Here is a 19,743-nt window from a genome sequence, read left to right as displayed (position 1 = left end):
CCTCTGATGAGAGATTTAGACAATGACTGCAGAGAATGGAACTGCTTATTTATTCAGCCCCCCTCCAGACAATCAGGTAGTGGAAGTAACATTAATAAGATGGCTTTTGACTAAGAAGGATGCCGGGTGAAAGACCAACAAATATAGAACATAAATATGTTAATGTAGTTACTGAAGAGATTTTTTTTTTCCTGTAGCCTGTATACAGCTGCAAAAATGACTCTATTTTATGCAAGAGAAGCACATTCATCTTCCTTAATTAGGGGGAAAGCAGGACTAGTACTAGGCTTAAAAATGAAAGTATGGTTAATTTTTAAGTCCTTTATATGCCCTGTTCTGGTGAAATCCAATAAAATACTTCCTCCAACACTCTTGAGACTCATGGGAATATATTTGTGAAGTACATGACTGGAAATTCAATAGAACGCCTTATACTAGTTCCTCGGCCTGCCCAAGAACAAATCCGCAGGCATAAGTAAGCACACAAATAGAAGTCTGCATATTAGTTAGTGTTTTCATTAAAATACCCCTGGGATTCCCTTCAACTCAACATCAGACAATCCTTCACAGTCCTAGAACAACGGAGCACAAATGGATCTCCTCAGAGAGTCAAAAGAACAAGACTATATGCGCTACATGAAAATGAAGCATATTCTTTTACTTACTGAATCAATGGGGTTTTAAAAGGTGTTACCTGCAGTTAACATCTGTCATACTTATTCTCAGTTTTAGTTATTTTACATCATCTTTCATCTGCTACTTTCTTCTTCATTTGTTCTCAGAGGCAAAAACAACTAAAACTGAGCAATGTTCTAACATTGCAAAGTTCCCCTCTTATGACAGAAGCGCTGTCTGCAGTGATGATAAATCCCAGTATGCTACTACGCAGAACACTACAAATTTGAGATTCCAAAAGGCCTCATCCCAGTTGACTGCGAATCTTTACGCACTTCTGCTGATCATGAGCGCTACAACCAGATAAACTTAACAGCGCCAAAGATGTTTTGAACCCTGTTACAAATAGTAGGTAGTGCTGCCTGTATCACAGCCTGGAAAACTCGTACACTTTTTAAGTTTGGAAACCATGTGATTTGAATGACCTGAATCTTGTGTCTTTCATTTCTGTTCTAATAGAAGCAGAAGTTGACAGATCCTCCTGTAAGTGCTGGGAATAACACCTCCAGTTTCTCTCTGTTTTGATGACAGAACATGTCTGAGAAGTGATGGTGTATGTACCACCACTTTTCTGCTCTACTCACTGCATGCTGCTTCTGATTCATCTGACCCATCAGGACATTCTTCTTCACCATCGCATTTCCACCTGGCTGGGATGCAGTGGCCGTTGTCACAAGTGAAATCTGACTCAGCACAAGTTTTCTTTGCTGCAAGGGAAAATAAAATACGTTACTTGGCATGAATATACGCAGTGCAGAAGAGCTCCATTGCATCCAACCCCATAAAGGACAATACAGATTGCTCTGTATTAAGAAGATTCATTTCGCATTCAACATTGATTCTTCATGACAGAGTCCAACAGGTACCAAAGACGGGCACTCCTTCTTGCTAGAACTCTTACTCCTCCATTATTTAACATGGACTCAGTCCTTATGTCTTTTTCCAGACATTCAAAAATCAAAGATATTCTTTTTCAAAACAATTTTCTAAAGCTTTTGCTACAAAAGGACTGCTGCCTACATGGAACTGAAAGTGTGCTGCATAATTTACACAGGTAAGACAGCCAACTCTCACCTTTGGAGTACTATAACCTAAATAATAATGTTTTTATCTGTGCAATCTATTTGTGGCTTTGAAGTACATCTGTCACCATAGTAGATGATCATAGAGCACTCCTCCAAACACTAAAAATTGTTTCATTAAATGTCAACCACTCCACACTCTTTGCTTTGTTTGCATTAATCTAGGGCTTGAAAAAGATGCAAGACGTGAGCTCAAGCTATTGATTGATCTACTTCTCTGTGTCAGTGGTGCAGCACCACCAATGCCCTGTAATACTAGTCAGCATCTTTCCACTGCAGCAAAATAAAGCTGCCTACAGATATCTGGTCTCTTCAGCCCATGGCCTCCGTGTCAGTGCTCACCAATCAGTCACTGCTCTTGCAATGGTGACTTCAGTAGATTTTCTGCTAGCAACTGGATTGAACAGCCATGCCTTGAGAGTCATGAGCAATGGCTCAGGCTCAGTGTTACCACTTGTGAAGTGCAGGACTCTGCGGCTAACTGGTATCCACCTTTGTTGGTGACCGATTGACCTGGGAATTGTTGGCAGTGAGAACAACTGTTTCTCCCCTCTGCAAAGCTGCTCACAACCTAATAGGATCACAGGAAAATTCAGGTAGTAAAGGATCTCAGAAGGTCAAGTCCGACCTCCTGCTCAAGACAAGGTCAGCTCCGAGGTCAGACTGGGTTACTCTGTGTTTTATCCAGCCTGATCTAAATCACCCCAAGATGGAGACAGCACAACCTTGCTGGGCAATCTGCTTGCCTGCCCTCGTGGTGAGGTTTGGGCTTTGTAGCTATTCCCTGATATAAGCCATGTGCACACATGATTCCTACATCAGTATTTCTTTCAGCAAACATTTTCAAAGCATTAAACACCACAAATAAGCCTCTAGGAATTGATCTTTTATTCTCCTTTCTTTTTTTTTCTTAGATGAGCTGCTGTCAGGGAGGGAACACACTAAATATCATTCATGTGCCTACACAGGAAACAGAAGCATCACTGTGTGAGGTACGGGAAATGTCTACATGGCCAGAACCAAGTACTCCCTTTCTAGTACACAAAACATACAGCTTCCCTGAACAGGCACCCAGCAGAAAAACACTGCAAAGCATCACTAAGCGGCTGTACCATCTCTTAAGATGCACTTTACAAAGAGAACATACATTACCCCACTTCTGTTGCTGAATGAGCCAGACTCTGGGGAGGGGGAGAAGACAATTTTCAGGTATTCAGAACCAGATATGAACAAATACAGGCAGAAAACCCAACCCCATATAGGCCAAGAGTTTTACAGGAGACCAGTCATACTAAGAATCCAGTCATTGCAAAGACATTGCACATCTGTTATCAGGGGGAAAAGACTTTCCTCTTGAACATCTCGTTAGAAACCCAAAACTTGTGAAACCAGCTATGATGCATCATTTTTGGTATATTTAATGCAAATCTGGTTTCATTAATTTGTTGTACTTAAAAGTCAGAAACTCTGACCAGATACTGATGGGATATGCATGCATAACTGAAGTTGGAGCACTGTGAAACTGGGTGGGTAAAGCGTTAGCATCTGTTCTCAGGGGATTGTTAGGGCAACTACAAATGAAACAATCACATCTTCATCTGGACAGCAGAGACCAGTATAATAATGGAGACATAAGAAGCTTAATTTTTAAAGTGTATTTAGTTTTATACTAGCTCTTTCAATGTCCTAATGTCTTCTTTTTTTTCCACAGGAAAACCAGCTTTTGACTTAGTCTTTAAAGATCGAACCAGCTACTTTTCCACCTCAATATAAACCTCCTCCTTTTCCATCAGTCCAGGACTGATCCCTGTTATTTCTGGGACATGTGGATACAAGCACAAGTGAGGGGGTCAGCCACAGAGAGGAGCGTCGGGGCATCCCCTTCACCACGGCCAGCCTGCTCGCAGCAGATGGTGGCACTGATTGCTTTGTTCCCCGGACACTGCTCCTCAGCAGCACAATTAATAGATTGCCAGGATTCACAAAAGGGGGAGAGCAGCATCACTGCCAGTCCCAGGGAGTCCTTTGGAAGGTGTTAACGTGTTCCCCCAGTGCGGCTCCTCTTTGCTAAATGAAGCTGGGCACAAACCACTCCTCAGCAGTGGCTGAGATGGAGAGTCTTATCCCCGTCTGCAAGCCCACCTGAAGTCCAACGGCCCTGTGCCAGAGAAATAAGCAGGATACAAATGCATTTGGTCCTTTGTTTGAATCTAAGCTGTCTAATCTCTAAATGGAACAGGATTAAAGGAGGTGGAGCTCAAACCTCTGATTACTATACTTACTTCTACGATTATTATTTTTACTCTTTTTCTTATTTTATGTATTATATTTCATTTGCTACTCTTTTTTACTACTGTTACTCTCCAAACACTGGGGCATGGCCGTGCAGACTGTCTTAATCCAAATAAACTCTGCTTTGTGTTGCGATCTGCGAGACCACTGACGCACTGTCTCATTTCTCACCTCTAATACAAGACTGCAAACACTTTATTTCCAACCAGATTCACCTTCTGGCACTCAGTCGTCATGTCTCTGGGATCACAACACAGGCAGGGAGCAGTTAATTAAAATATCAGCTCTCTGTCTTTTTCCTCCTTTTGCTGTTTCAAGTCTGATACCGTTTTCTATTAATCTCCCATGTTATACACCTTTCTTCTATCAATTCCCTATTAAAATTTCATTGAGGCTCACACAGTAAACTGGCAGTGGTACAATAAGATATAAAATAAATAACTACATCCCTTTTAGACAATGGGGAGGACACAGGTTCATTTTATAGTTTCACCTGGCTCAGAAATAGCCAAGCAAAATTAATTGTTCCCCTGAGATCCATTTCCTTTGCTGCAAGCAGCCCAGGCAGCTCCGTTCCCATGTCTCTTCCCAATGAACATAAACAAACAAGAGCCAGCAGTCACAGCATCCCTGTGCCTCTGCTCCTCAGTGGGTGGGGGGCAAACTTGATACCTGGAACAAGAAAAGAGGCGGCTACTGAAGCGTACACAGAGCCTTTCATCTTCTCCCCTGCTCAGATGTGGAGAGCGACACCAAAGAGACTGCCTTTCTTTTGACTCTTGTTTGATTTGCCTATGGTACCTGCTTTTTCCTTTCTCACATCTGCAGCTGGACAGATATGTTGGGAACTCCAGGACGGAAGTCAGTGCCTGTGTGAACATGGACTTTCCAAAGGAAGGCTTGGTCAAAGGAAGTCCTTCCTGCTTCTCTTCACCCAGGAAGAAAGTCAAGGATGGGAAAAAAGGGTTCAGCTTTATCCTGCCATGACAGAAAAATACCCCAGCAAGCTGAATGTTAACTGAACTGCATCAAACCAACAGTCCCTCATTCTGCAAAACATCCTTTTCCTTTCATTACTCACATCCCTTTACCCTGAAGCTGCAGCTGAGGATTTAGGTTCGTCCCTGCAGCAAATTAAACGCAGAGGTCCCAAGGTGACTGGTTTAGAATATGAACATTTAGAGAGGGAATTCATAAAATAGCAATCACTGGGGATATGTGTAATTAGACTGGAGCAAATAAACATATACAGAAAGGAGCAAAATCTTGTACTGCCTGTGAGCAGGGCCTGCATGATCTAAATGTGACTTCCAGCTCCTAAAAACACCTCTCTGAAAGGTCAGAACTCTGACTCTAAAGCCAAAAAGGATTCTGAACCTAATGAAAGGTCCAGGATTTATTCTTTCTTCCTCTTTCTCATAAACCCCAACATCCTTACACCGCCCTCACAAGCCCATTTAACCTCACTTAACTTTTGCCTCAGTTCTAGAGGCTTCATAGGGCAAGGACATCTTTATAGTTACTCTTTGTAAAATACCAGGACCTGTGATTCCATTTCCAATTCATGCCTCTTGTTTACTCCTATTTTACACATCTGTAACACTAAGCAACACGCCACTCTACAATAATTTCACTGCTTTCTAATTTCAGTGTGAGCTGAAAAGCAGAGTGAATGCATTTTCTCTCTTATCACCCACAGTTCCGTGAGCAAAGCTGTAGCTGTTCAACAGCAGCAGTGATGTAGAAGGACATACAAAGTACGTTTTTGGATTGCAACTTGTAAAGGACAGTTATAATAAAGATCCCCCAAGTGAATAAACCCCTATGTAATAATAACAGACTCTAAACACAGGATTTGTAGATTAAGGGTTTTGTTCAAACCCTAGGTTGTGTTTCCAGACGATAAACCAGGCTGATAGGAGTATCCTTGAGCGTTAACACACAAAGACCCCACAGACTGTGCTCTATCCCCATATTCTCCTCCCAGTAAATGCTGGCCAGTTTCCACCAATTCTGAAAGGGGGGAAAGACGTGGAGAAGAAGCCTGCTTCTCCAAGTTCCATAAACTCGGTAGCTGAATAAAGAACAATCAAAACTACAGCTCCACAGAGGGAAAGGAGGGCAGAAAGCAGCCATTGGACTGGTCTATGGCATGTGTCACCAGCCAGCTGGGGCCGTGCAGCTTCTGCACCTCCTATCCCAGGTAAGTTTACTGCAGACGGAGGAAGGCAGCTAGGGATTAAAATACAAATGACCAAAAGCTGCAGACACCAAACCCATTGAAAACTGGTTTCAGTTTTTCTGCTATTCCTTTACACAGCTCCTATTTTAACTTCTGAATCAACACCAGACCTACTATCAAACTGTGTACCTGTTCTCATTCGCAGCCACTATTCAGTCTTCTTGCAGAAACTAGTTTCAACCATGCCATTGTAGACAGAAAAGAAAACAAAGGCCGCACAATGAAAGTTTTGCTGTGATCCTTCTGCAGCTGTAAAACAGCACAACCCTGTAGGATGTGAGAATGGGAAGAGGATGGTAGGCCAGAAAGAGAAATTGAAATTCAGAAAACAGGGTCTTCATTTCATGTTGGAAAACTTCAATGGTACCTTTGATCAGTGACATATCAGAGACACTGACAAGACTCCACGAGAGGAAGAAAAGCAGCATCGCATGAGTTCAGGCGCTTAACACAGACCATCATCATCAGTCAGCCCCGAGAGGGGCCAACTGCAGCTAGAAGTGTAACACAGGACACAAGCTGCCTCCTCCCAGAACAAAATACATCATTGTTATGGCTCACTCTGCACTTCCTAAGGACCTCAATTAATTCAGTCTCACAGTGAGCAAAATACACCCCAGATGAATCATTTGTTTGGCCCAAGGTGGTTTTCTGCTTCCTAAGAGAAAGGTAGAGGCTGGGTGCAGTATTCAACTCTTAAGAAAGATTCTGGACTATACAAAACTTGACAGCACACAGTCATCTTCAGTTTATAACCTCAAAGCTCATCCAGTTCCAACCCCCTACCACAGGCAGGGACACCTTCCACTAGAGCAGGTTGCTTAAAGCCCCTGTGTCCAACCTGGCCTTGAACACTGCCAGGGATGGGGCAGCCACAGCTTCTCTGGGCACCCTGTGCCAGTGCCTCAGCACCCTCACAGGGAAGAACTTCTGCCTAAGAGCTCATCTCAATCTCCCCTCTGGCAGGTTAAAGCCATTCCCCCTTATCCTGTCACTGCAGACCCTTGTGAAAAGTCCCTCTCCAGATTTCTTGCAGTCCCCTTTAGGCACTGGAGCTGCTCTAAGGTCTCCCCTTAGGGAGCCTTCTCTTCTCCAGGCTGAACCAGCCCAGGTCTCTCAGCCCATTTTCCTGCTGCTAACTAACGTAGTATTGATTTTGCAAAGGAGGAAGTGTAATGTTGTGTAAAACAATTCGCTCTGGTGTGGGCTCCTGGTCACAGTAGGTGAGCAAAGAGCACTCCATTCCTGGCAATGGCCAGCTGCCTCTTCTTAGGCACTCAACCACTGGGCACTGGGAGCTGGCAGCACCTCACTGCCAAGTCCTCGGCATAGGAAGTGTCCACAAACAGCAGCACATAAGATCCAAGAGCTGAAATGTCAGGAAATCCTAGCAGATGTGGACTGTCGAGTCCTTTTTAGTTTTCAGACAGCTAAAGACACCTTGAAGCAATGAAAGGGAATATTTAAACACTCCCTGAATCTGGCCACCTTCTTTTTTCTAGCACTGCCATCCCAGCAGGCTATTACATTTCTAAAGCAAGATTAATCAGATCACCTCAAACAGCCACTGCTCAGGCACAGACCACAGTCCCTTTGATACTTAATACATAAGAAACACATTTTAAAGGACCTTCTCCCCAAGACCCCCTGAACCAGCCCCAGAAAACAACACTCAGTTGAGAGAAGCCCAGTCAGAGGGTTTGGAACTGTTTGAAGCTGCTATCACAGTAACAAAAACATGAAGCTACTGAGTCTAAACCAGCCCCTCTGATCAATCAGATCGATTAAAGAAGAAAAGAAATGTGATTTTTCATTAGTATCAAAGGTATCAACCTTTGTGTATTTAAATGGTAATATGTGTAAGCCTATTAATTAGAATTATTTAAATACCTTTTCAGCATTTCATATATAACACTGAGTTTAATATGAAAATGGCAGCACTTAATTACAAGCTATGGAAAGCACAGAACACTGAAACGACATCTGGGTTTGTGTATGAAATTAAACTGACTGCAACCAACAATCACATGCCTTCATTGCTAACTTTAGTCATGTAATCAAGGCAAAGCCTAATACATTTCTCACAGGCTGCTGCTGTCATTTCAGACTTCAAGAAGGGGCTGTATGCTCAAAAGGTGCTCTGTTTTTTGCCTACCATACAAGTTGGTTTAATGAATGCAGCGTTTGTTCCTACACACCATGTTCCACCAGCAGGAAAAGCAGGAATTTCAGAAGAGAACTCAAGGACAAAATGACCATTGGTGTTGGTGCGCTCCTTCAAGGACAGCAGGCATCTGTAAAACATACTACGTGGGTCTTGAAGCTAAGTTCTCCTTTGGAGTTCAAAGGCTTAGGCAGGGCTCTGGGGCTTTGTCTTGGGGAGCTTCACAGCTGGGAACTGCACAGGCAGAGCTCAGGCACTGCATCACTTCAGAGGAACACGCTCCACACTGCTCCGGGCAAGGCTCCCTCCAACATCTGCTCCCTCCATTCTTCCTTCAAGCTTGCTTAGGTTTATTTAAGATCCACTCATAAAACATCAGTGATCTTTTAAGCTGTACAAAGCCAGGCTCTGTGACAATTTTCTCATCGCTATTCTCCAGGAACCTGCATCACCTCAGTGTTCAAGTCTCTGGAGTTCTAAAGAACAAACAATCAAACAAACCCATACGAAAATCAACCTACCTCCTCCACCATTCTACCTGAAACGGGAGAATCACGTCCTTCTGGAGAGGAAGAAGCAAAGAAGGGAGAATTTTTCCTACTAGCATTGTATATACACTCCCAGCTCTGCTCAGAAACGTGCTGACAAGCCTGTCCAGCCTGCAGTCACCTCTGGGTGCCACCGATCAACCTTGAGGTGATGTGGCAAGTTGTCAGGCGTGAAGAAGTCCCTGCCACTCAGTGTCAAAACATGCCCCCTGTCAAAACCTCACCAACATCCTCACTCAGCAGCAGCAGCGATGAGGAGGGTGGCAAGCGTACAGACAGGGTCAGGCTCAGAAAGGGACATTTTTATTACAGTAAAGTTTATTCAAGGTAGCACTGTCTGAAAGGACTATCAGAAAGCTCCTCTCGCAGAGACCTAAGAACTTGAAAAGCACAGGTCATGCATGTCCTCAGTTACAGGTACATGGACACGGAGACGTTAAACGCCACGCCAGAAGTCATGCAGCAAATCTATGGCATGGCCAAGGATCTGCCCCACATCTCCCAGTGTGGTTATCTTAGGCTCAAGCTGGAATTTCCTCTTTATGGAAAAGAGCAGCCATCACTCTGCCGTGGAAGTTGAACATGTTTCCAGAACTCCATATTGCTGCAGTCACGACCTCTTCAAAGGATTTGGTATGCTCTGAGTCTCCAGTTTGTTTCTAAATATTTCTTTGACTAAAGCTCATCTGCACTGACTTTTGCTGACAGAATTGCCAGCTTTGTCTGCCTGCTCTCAGTTTTGTTTTGCTTCCTTTTAACAAGCAGCAAGACATTGTTGCAAGACACAAGCTCTTGGGTGGCACCTACACGTATGTTATCTCGCAGTGAAGGACGGCTGCAATTCCTCAAGAGGCACTTGACATTATTTTGTCTATTTCTGAGAATTAAACACTAGGGGCCATATTCTACCCTGATGAAACATCACCAAAGTCCATGAATAATTATTAGCCTCAGCGGTCCCTGTGCAAAATAGGGACACAGATGTTTTCATGACACTACGTGATGTTTGTTTTCCATCTAGGTTTTATAACCCTCAGCATAAGTCAGTTACATGCCTCAAGGAAGCACCTGTAAGTTCCATAGGATGGCCACAGAGATACAAAACAATGTTCCTGCACAGAGAAGTGAGAACACTTTAAGGGTAAATTCACCTCCAGTTATTCAGTAAAGGAGAGAAAGGAAGAGGCTAAGACATGTAAATGCAGATCCTTCCATTAGATGATGCTGAGAAGGAATACAAGGAAAAAATCCTTCACCATGAGGGTGCTGAGGTGCTGGCACAGGGTGCCCAGAGAAGCTGTGGCTGCCCCATCCCTGGCAGTGTTCAAGGCCAGGTTGGACACAGGGGCTTGGAGCAACCTGCTCTAGTGGAAGGTGTCCCTGCCTGTGGCAGGGGTTGGAACTGGATGAGCTTTAAGGTCCCTTCCAACCCAAACCAGTCTGGGATTCTATGAACAGGAGAGCCTCCTTATACAGATAAATTTCTGCTCTGATTGGTGTTAGCTGGTGGTAACAAAATCTCCAAGACCAGCGGAAAGGATAGCAAAAAACATCCCCAAACCCTGAAGTATTATTCCTTGCCTGGGCTATGCTGTCACATCAAAACACTACAACACTGGAGTCTATAGATGAAACACCACGTTGTTGTGAAGTTGCTTTTCACATCTTGGACACAGTATTTAAGTTCTCATTGCCTGAATATAGTGAGGTTGAAGCACACCAAAACAAAACATGGCACCTGTGGTAGAATTTCATGCTAAGTTGCTGCAAGTCAAGTTTGCAGCAGGAGGTAAATCCAGGAGTCCCATACTCTGCGTAGACCCAGTCACGACAAGCCCACGTCACGCTCTCTCAGCAGTTGCTTGACCTATACTGTCTTTGGGGTTAAAACAGGGCATTTCTGGCAACCATCTACCCCGGCCATGCATTTACCGCCTCACTGCAGGCATCTTTCACAGCTGTGTGAGTGTTTTGCAGCCCAGGTCACTTGGCCAACAGGGGCTGAGAGAGCATAAACCACATCTGCTGGAAGCAGCAGCGATTCCACCTTTCAGCCACCTTTGCAACTGAAAGCAGAGCAGTGTGATTACACACCGGGAGTCCCCAAAATTGCAGGCAAAGTCACTTCCTCTGCAGCTCAGCCTTAAAACAGCCGGAACAGAAACATATACCATTTAAACCCTGTTTTGCAGGACTTGGCTTGGGTCCAGGCTGAACACTGTTACTACAACTGTGCGGGAAAGCAGTAACCTGAGATTTACACCTGTGAGCTCTGTGCGCTTAAGCGTGGTAAAACATACAAATAGGACATTCCTATGAACAAACATTATATAGTCTCCAAAATGTGTCAGCTGCCAACAGCCCGGGTATCTCCGATCCGTGATATAAATTATCCAAACCTACTGTCATACTGGAAACTCAGCAGAACTCAATGCAAAACTCAAACAAAACAAAAGGGTAAAAAGGAAAAGCAGCAAAGGCTGTTCAAGAATCAGGATTGATGAGCTAAATCTCGAGGACTCAATCCTCCATGTGGCTTTCTGTTGGTAGGAAACAGGGAGAGGGGACGAGAAGCAGAGAGCAGATCCAGGATGACTAGGAAGGTATCACCAGTTCTGTGCACAAATACACGTGGCCAGTAGGGAAAGGCAACATGGGTTTGTGCTCCCGATTAAGGAATTACATGTGTAGTACCACACCTGAGCATCCTGTGTGGAACCTACAGCAAGGGAAATGAAGCTGTTTCTCCACTTGGTTCTGCTGCATTTATTATTTCTCTTTAGAAGCAGCACTGCAGTTGATGTCACTTCTATTTCTATACATGGTCCAGTTGCTTAACACTGGATCAATGTTTGCTCTTGGTCTCCTGTTCCTGCTTTAATCAATACATTGCATGGTGAAAAATGCAAGTAATGCTCTATTCAGTTAAAACACCCCATGTACCATGGTTTCCTTTTCTGGGAAGCTAAAATACCACAATTAAAATACCCACTGCACAGTCATGGAAGAATGAAGAGTCAATAGCAATAAAAGGAGTGGGGATTTTCCTAAAGACAATCCATTGTTTTCAGCTTTATCTTCTTTCTCATTTGCTTTGTTTTCAGCTCAATTATGGCACATTTTGGAATAAATTTGCTTTGTAGAATTATTAAAGTTCTACTTTCTGACCATTACCCCAAATTCTTTAACTGCTTCAGACTTCAGAAACAGAAAATGGAAAGTAATAATTGGTGTGCCACAGCAGAAACAATATACACAGAAAACTCCTGTGCCATAATAAACACTACTGGAAAGCATTTTATGTCATAACAATACGTATGACATAGGAGCTTGCACTGAATTAACTGGGTAACAACACAGAACGTCCAAGATGATAAAAAAGAAATTCAGACCCTAGCTCTTAATGATCTTTAGACAGACCAGGGCCACAGATGTCCCTATGCATGTACCTGTGAAGATACCTCTTCTACAGCTCTGTTAGCCACTCTGTAAAGGAGACTTGAATTGCATCCAATGACTAATTTGCCAGGAATCTTGCTTCTTAAGACCACTGAATCAGAGCTCTGGGAATTGTAAGGGATCGCACACAAAAGCATTTTCAGAAGCGTCTCCAAAGCCAGCATCGTTTCAGACTGAACAGCAGGTTCATCCTTTGATCCAAGTCTGTTACAGCGGAACAGCGCCAAACACATGTCTGGTAATATTCTGCCAGGAAGCATGAGCGGATGGGCTCTTGCATTACATTAAGTGAAGCGGTCAGGTTATGAGTTAGGCATCGGTCATGTAGTTCCTCCATTCAAGCACAAACCTCTTCACCCATCATCGTGTGTTGTCAAATGCTTTTGTGCATGGTGATATTAAATACTAGTACCCTGGGGATGGGAAATGAATAGGCACAACATGGAAATTATGATGCATGCAGCAATACCCTTTAACCTATTAACAAGTATGACCAAGATTACTTATTCTGAGCTGTCTAATCATCAAGACAAGAAGACATCAACAGCTACTGTGTCACACTGACAGGGCCTTCAATGGCAACTGTGGTTCAAAGGTCCATAGGAAACACAAAAAGGCTTTATCTTTTGATGTAAAGAACAAAGCTACCATGTGGCACAGCATCACACATGCAATTAGTCAGGAAAGTTAATACAGCAGAAGCAGATGGTGGAACCATGTCAACATTTTTAGTGGGCACATGTCCCCTTACTCTTGAGTTGCTGTGAACTGAGGTCATGGGCAAACAGCAGGCAGATTGTCAATAAACTGGACCACGCCAGGGATCAACACTACCCTTTTATCTACCCATCTGAGGTACCTGTGTGCTCCCTCCTCCACTGGCATAGCTCCCATCTTTCACATGCTTCCTCTCCAACATATCCCCACACCACAGGGTAGCTCATTAGCATGAAGGGAAACTGAGGTAGACACAAAGTCTCTATCCCTGGTTGTGCTGGGAGATGCTGACAGGGAAAGGCATTAAAAACCATACCTCCAGTGGCCCTTACACTGCTCATTTCTGCAGCCAAATGAGTTACCAAATGCTGTATGATTTACTTGTACAGCACAGCTACAGCACATGTCATTCCAAAGTACTTTATACATTTGCAAAGAGCAATGGCTGCTCTGATGGTTCTCACCTGCCAGTCCTAAAGCTCCACTAGCACAGGAGAGGACAAAAGGCTTCTTGTTCACCCCCAATAGCACTGGATGCACAGAAAATGTAAAACCCAAACCAGAGAGATCACATATAGAAATACAATACAGGACACACTGTGATTCCTATGACTTTGAAGTGCCAGCCCTGCAGACTTCAGACAAAGTCTCCTCTGCTGTTATTGTCAACCAGTTCTGCCCAATTCCCCAGCTCTCTACTTCGCAGGTTTCAACAGTACCCAGGTGAGGATGGCAGGAGCTTTCAGCTCTCGAAATCATTTAATTAAAACAAAATGAACAACCAGCAGTTAGTGAAGCTGCATGTCTGCTCCAGCCACTACAGCTGCCGAATTCGGCAGCCCTCGGTCCAGTCTGATTTCCTTTAAAGCTCCTGGCAGCCCGTTAATTAAAACACATTATTCACAGCTTCCAGTGGCTGGAAACCATGGGATGCACTTGATGGAATTCATGCAATTATGTAGAGCCGGTCCTGGTGACAGGCTCCATTCTTGCTCTTGCTCTCCTCTGCTCCCACACTCGGCCGTTTCCTTGCCTGCAGCTTGTCCACGCGGCGCCGCTCGGCCGGGGCCTGCCATGGTGGGATCGGCTGCCATGGAAATGAGCAGGAGGCAACAAAGGAACCACGAGTCTCTCGCTGGAGATGGACGAGTTGTGAGGCGATAGTGCAGGAAAGCCGAGACAAAGAGAAACCAATTTGCCTGCTGCCTCTAAACAGAAACAACCCTCCCCCTTTGTGCAAGGAGATGTCGATGAATAGAGATTTCCCCTCATTTAAAAGACCAAGCCCCTTGCAGCCAAATGCAAGCAGGCTAGGCGGATGGAGCATCATGCCTTTGGTCCTATGCAGCGGTCCATCTGTTAGTACTTTGTGGTTTACATCAGTAATGAGATGATCCCAAAACAAACCCAGAAGATGTGTAGTTTAACTTACTTATTAAGCAATCCTCACATCACTCGTACGGCAGCAGCTGCAGACAGATCTCTACTTTCAGAAGGAGTTTTTCTTTCTTTACTCCGTTATTAAGTAGTCAGGCTCATCAGCAATTCCCTTGACTTGGTAAGAAAAAAGCATCTTGTGAGACCTCACCTGGAGTATTGTGTGCAGTTCTGATGTCCTCAACATAAAAAAGGACATGGAACTGTTGAAACAAGTCCAGAGAAGGGCCATGAGGATGATCAGGGGACTGGAGCACCTCCCATATGAAGACAGGCTGAGGAAGTTGGGGCTGTTCAGCCTGGAGAAGAGAAGGCTGCGTGGAGACCTCACAGCAGCCTTCCAGTATCTGAAGGGGGCCTATAGGGATGATGGAGAGGGACTCTTCTTTAGGGACTGCAGTGATAGGACAAGGGGTAACAGGTTAAAACTTAAGCAGGGGAAGTTTAGATTGGATATAAGGAGGAAATTCTTTACTGTGAGGGTGGTGAGGCACTGGAGTAGGTTGCCCAGGGAGGTTGTGAATGCTCCATCCCTGGCAGTGTTCAAGACCAGGCTGGATGAGGCCTTGGGTGATATGATTTAGTGTAAGGTGTCCCTGCCCATGGCAGGGCGGGTGGAACTAGATGATCTTAAGGTCCTTTCCAACCCTAATTATTCTATGATTCTATGATTCTATGATCTTAAAACATACATTAGAAGGTATGACTGAAAAGCGTACAAAGTCTACTGTGTCTTTGAACTGATTTCCAAAGATGTATGGAAGGGATTAAAAGCAGCCCTGCCATAGAGGACCTGGGGGTACTAGTGGATGAAAAGCCAGGCATAACCCAGAGGTGTGCGCTTGCAGCCCAGAAAGTCAACCGTATCCTGGGCTGCATCAAAAGCAGTGTGACCAGCAGGCTGAGGATGGGGATTCTGCCCATCTGCTCTGGTGAGACCCCCTCTACAGTCCTGTGTCCAGCTCTATGGCCCCCAACACAAGAGGGACGTGGAGCTGCTTGAGCAAGACCAGAGGAGGCCACAGAGATGCTGTGAGGGCCGGAGCAGCTCTGCTCTGGAGCCAGGCTGAGAGAGCTGGGCTGGTTCAGCCTGGAGAAGAGAAGACTCCTTAACAGGAGACCTTAGAGCAGCTCCTGGTGCCTAAAGGGGGACTATAAGAAAGATAGGGAGAAACCTTTTAGCAGGGCCTGTTGCAATAGGACAAGGCGGCATGGCTTTAAATTGAAAGAGGGGAGAATTAGACTAGATACGAGGGTGGTGAAACACTGGCACAGGTTGCCCAGAGAGGTGGTCGATTTCCATCCCTGGAAATATTAAAGGTCAGGTTGAATGGGGCTCTGAACAACCTGTTCTAGTTGAAGAATTCCCTGCTCAATACAGAATGATTGGACTAGATGACCTTTAAAGGTCCCTCCCAGCCCAAACTATTCTGTGATTCTGTGTGTTTTATGAGAAGAAAAGGAACAAAGTTCTACAGAACTGTGAACTTTTTACTGCTTAAAGAGTCCCACATGAACACTGCTGAAAGACTGAATACCATAAGCCCAACACAGCCACACATATAATCCTCCCACTGATTATTACTTCCCCCCCCTTCATGTGTTTCTCACTCCTGGGTTTTCTTATTATGAGGCCAGTGACTTATGTAAAACCTATGGAAACCATATTTAGTGAGACGCAAAAAGGAGAAAACTCTGTGAAAATAAGCTGCTATCAAAGCCTAATAGCTTTCTTCCAGCAATACAAATGTAGATTTTGGCCTTATTCTCCTGTGGTTCATGCACAATAGGAAAGAAAGGCAGAAAGTAGAGAAAACATTTCCTGGGTGATGCAGAAGCAGCTCCGCAGATTTCGGTAATTCCAAACACCCAACCTGCCTCCGCCGTGCCCTCAGCTGCTGTGAGAAATGGCTTATCTGCTCTGAAGTCACTGCAGCTCCTCCAATTCGGATTAGTCTAAAAGCCTCTTTCGCCAAGTTGTACTGCAGTAGTGCACTGCCATTACTTAGGTGCAGATTTAAGTGTACTACAGAAGAGGTATTTTTTGCCCCAAGAAGCCCACAGACACAGCGGTTTGTATTGATATTTGGCTCCTGATTAAGTCTTTTGTCACTGTGATTTCCATAAGAACAGCTAGGAACGGATTTATAGAGTATGAGTGACCATGAAAATGTCTCAGATGCCTGCTCTGGTTTCTCTCTTTTCCAGCATTGCCCATTCTGTACTAAGTCCTTGTAGGTGATAAAAGTACCAAGGCTTGCTATCCAGAGCAGCCAGAATGAAACAGCAGATAGTTTTCAACGTGAAAATCAGCAATATGCTTCAGACTGTTCAAAAGAGGAGTTTCTTAAAGCCTATCTGTTGAGGATGGAGTCCTAAACTTGTGATACTTCAGTAATTTTCTGGGCCCCCATATGCTAAAAACATTAATCTAAGGGTACATTTTTAATTCAACAGGATACTGTTATCATTTTTAAGTTATCTTTTAAGTCTGTTACCTCACACAAACAGGCAGTACTGTGTGGCTACCACTGCAGTACAGCAAATGGTCTGTAGCCCCCAGCTACAGTACCCTCTAGAAACTAAGGAGTGGTATCAGAACCAACAAGTGAGATTCAGGGCTGAGAATTCTACCTCCAGAAGGAGTGACAGCATTCCCAAACTCAGCCTGTCAGAAATGAAGGAACAAACTCACTCTTCTCTGAACAGCAGCACAAGGAAGACCCTATGAAGACTACAGCTACAAGGCAAAGTTAAAAGGTTCAGCTACCAAATCCCGTCCAGCCTGTCACCACCAGAACTGGGACCAGTGAGTAATATCACAACTAAACTTCCCCTCTGCAAATGGTTTCCAGTCACCTAAGTGTTACCAAGACGACTCCAGTGACCAGAATACAAATCACCTTTGGGGTACCACCGTAAACTCTGAGTACTCATTGACTCTACATGCAAATTTACATCACAGCAGTTTAAGTGACAACTGTGTAAACAGCAGAAACTATTAAACTATCACAGGAGTCAATGGTACTATAGTCAGGAAAAATGTTACTGGAGGCAGCAACAAAACAGAGCAAAAGTAGGAGGAGACACAGACTAAAAAGTTCAGTCTTGTAATTCACGAGTGCCAGGAAAAGGTTTCTCATTCCCTAGGAAACCTCACTTTTTCTTTGACATCTTGTCCTGGATATCAGCTATAAATCAGTGCCAATGTTGGGACTTTATGTCGAAGAAAACCAGGGAGCTTTGGGAGTCAAGAGATGCCCAGTTGCAAACAGCCCTGGAGCTATTTCCATTGTTTTCTTTCTGACAACTGCAAACATAAAAAAAGATGAAAAAGAAGAAATGTACCTTTCTACGCCCTTGGCACCTGTGTGTGAGGCCATCGTAAAACTCCGTGTTTAAGATATGATGCTCATGCACAAACCTCTTTGGGAAAATACTGATAAACCAAGCACAGCAGTAGTTATGTTACTAGCCTGAAAAACTAAGTTAGTAAATAGCTTCAGCAAGCGGGCATATAGGGACTTCAGCAATGTAAATTAGAACGTTAAGATACATGACAGGCTCAGAAATTGAAGAATGGGGACGAGGGAGGGGTGGGAACCATGGAAAGCTGCGCTCCCCATTGTTGCTCTAAAACTTCACATACAGTGAAGTTTTATCCTGGTGGACATTTTTCACTGGAAAAAACCCCAAGCACTTTACAACCAGAACAGCCAGAGACAGATTTTCAGGAGAAGACTGGCGATACCCTCAGTTTTAGGCTTCCATCAGGAGGTAACTTCCTCTGAAGCTTCTCACGACCAGCAAGAGCCAAGAGAGCTCTGGCCAAACTCCTTCCTCTCCCTGCTGCTCCATCTTGATGCAAAATATAACAAAAACAAAAGCCCAACCAACCAAACCCCCCCAAACCAACACCACCACAACAATAAAAACTCAAAGTCCTGCATTTTGGTGGGAGCATACGGAACTGGAGCCCTCGAGAACAAGCTATAAAAATAAGAACGGAAAGGTAAGTGAAATAAACCCCTCAGCTACCAGAGCCATTTAAGCTGTTCCCTGTTACATTAGATATATGAATAAATAAATAAAATGTATTATTAGGCTCCATATTCCCACATCAAGACTCTTCCTTACAGGAGGTCTGGACCCTCTGGCAGCTCTGCAGATCCCCCTGACAAGTGAAAGCCAGCACAGAAGTCTTGCTGTCCACAGCTCACATAGCTGCTTGGGTGTTGCTGAAGTGTTCACGCACCTTTTTCCTCTTACAGTGACACTTTTATCAAGTCCTTGGCTACAAGAGGATTTACTGATTAAAGTATCAAGTGCAAGCAGTTCAACTGCAGAGAGCTAAAAGCAAGGCAACGTGAGCCTGACCGCTCTGTTCCACCTTTCCTTTGCTAAGGTGAAGTCCTCTCTACCAGCTTAATAAAGTGCAGGTTTTCAGTAAAAATTCTCATTCTCCTGCCAGGTTAAATTACTGCTGGATAGTCTGTATGACCAGGCAGGAGCCTCTGTTACAGAATGACAATTTGCCTGGTGGGACACTCCGTGCAACTACAATCACTTGAGACATCGATCGTGCCATAGAAGATGATGTGGGATACAACCTCCTGTTTTATTAGGCCTTCCTTTGCCCAGCTGGGAGCAATTCATTAAATCACAGAAGAGTTTATTTTTGAAAGCAAGAGAACTCTCTTCATGCCTGTGCACTGAAAAATCCTCATGTTTTATAGTATGTGAACACTCAGGGAAGTATTTTGTAGAGCTTATCACATATGCTGCTGGCTGGCATGCCAAGGTATGCAGATCTCAAGAGGACTCCAAGGGGTCATGGCATGCAGTCATCAGACAATCTCTGGTGTTTTGGGTCAAAAAAATACCCATTTTCAATTAAAATCTAACTCACTGGATTTTCAACTTGACAGTGAAAGATCCGGACTGTACTGCTAATTCTGTAAACTCCAGAGCCTTTGCTGCTTGTGCGAGGAGCCAAGAAGAGCAGTTGTGCCAGCACACAGCGGTTATCATACAGTAAGGGAGCACCTGATGGAAACCTAGGGTTTTAGTGACAGCTCAAGGAGATAAAAATGGGATCTCACTGCTATGTTGGGCTACATAAGCTAC

The 19,743-nt window shown here is 44.2% G+C and overlaps 1 protein-coding gene across 3 annotated transcripts in view; it reads right to left on the bottom strand.

Annotated features, from left to right (window-relative positions):
• LRP8 (LDL receptor related protein 8) overlaps positions 1-19,743 on the bottom strand; it is a 191,262-nt gene that overhangs the window by 72,109 nt on the left and 99,410 nt on the right. For all 3 annotated transcript variants that reach the window (XM_057413517.1, XM_057413518.1, XM_057413519.1), the window contains one exon: positions 1,260-1,382. In XM_057413517.1, coding sequence (XP_057269500.1) covers positions 1,260-1,382 — 123 coding nt within the window. The remainder of the gene's footprint in view (positions 1-1,259; positions 1,383-19,743) is intronic.

Source organism: Pezoporus wallicus, unplaced genomic scaffold (assembly GCF_028554395.1).
Source record: "Pezoporus wallicus isolate ANWC-B61680 ecotype Strahan unplaced genomic scaffold, APGP_CSIRO_Pwel_v1 contig_13740, whole genome shotgun sequence".
NCBI classification, from domain to species: domain Eukaryota; kingdom Metazoa; phylum Chordata; class Aves; order Psittaciformes; family Psittacidae; genus Pezoporus; species Pezoporus wallicus.
This window is presented reverse-complemented; position numbering and strand designations above follow the sequence as displayed.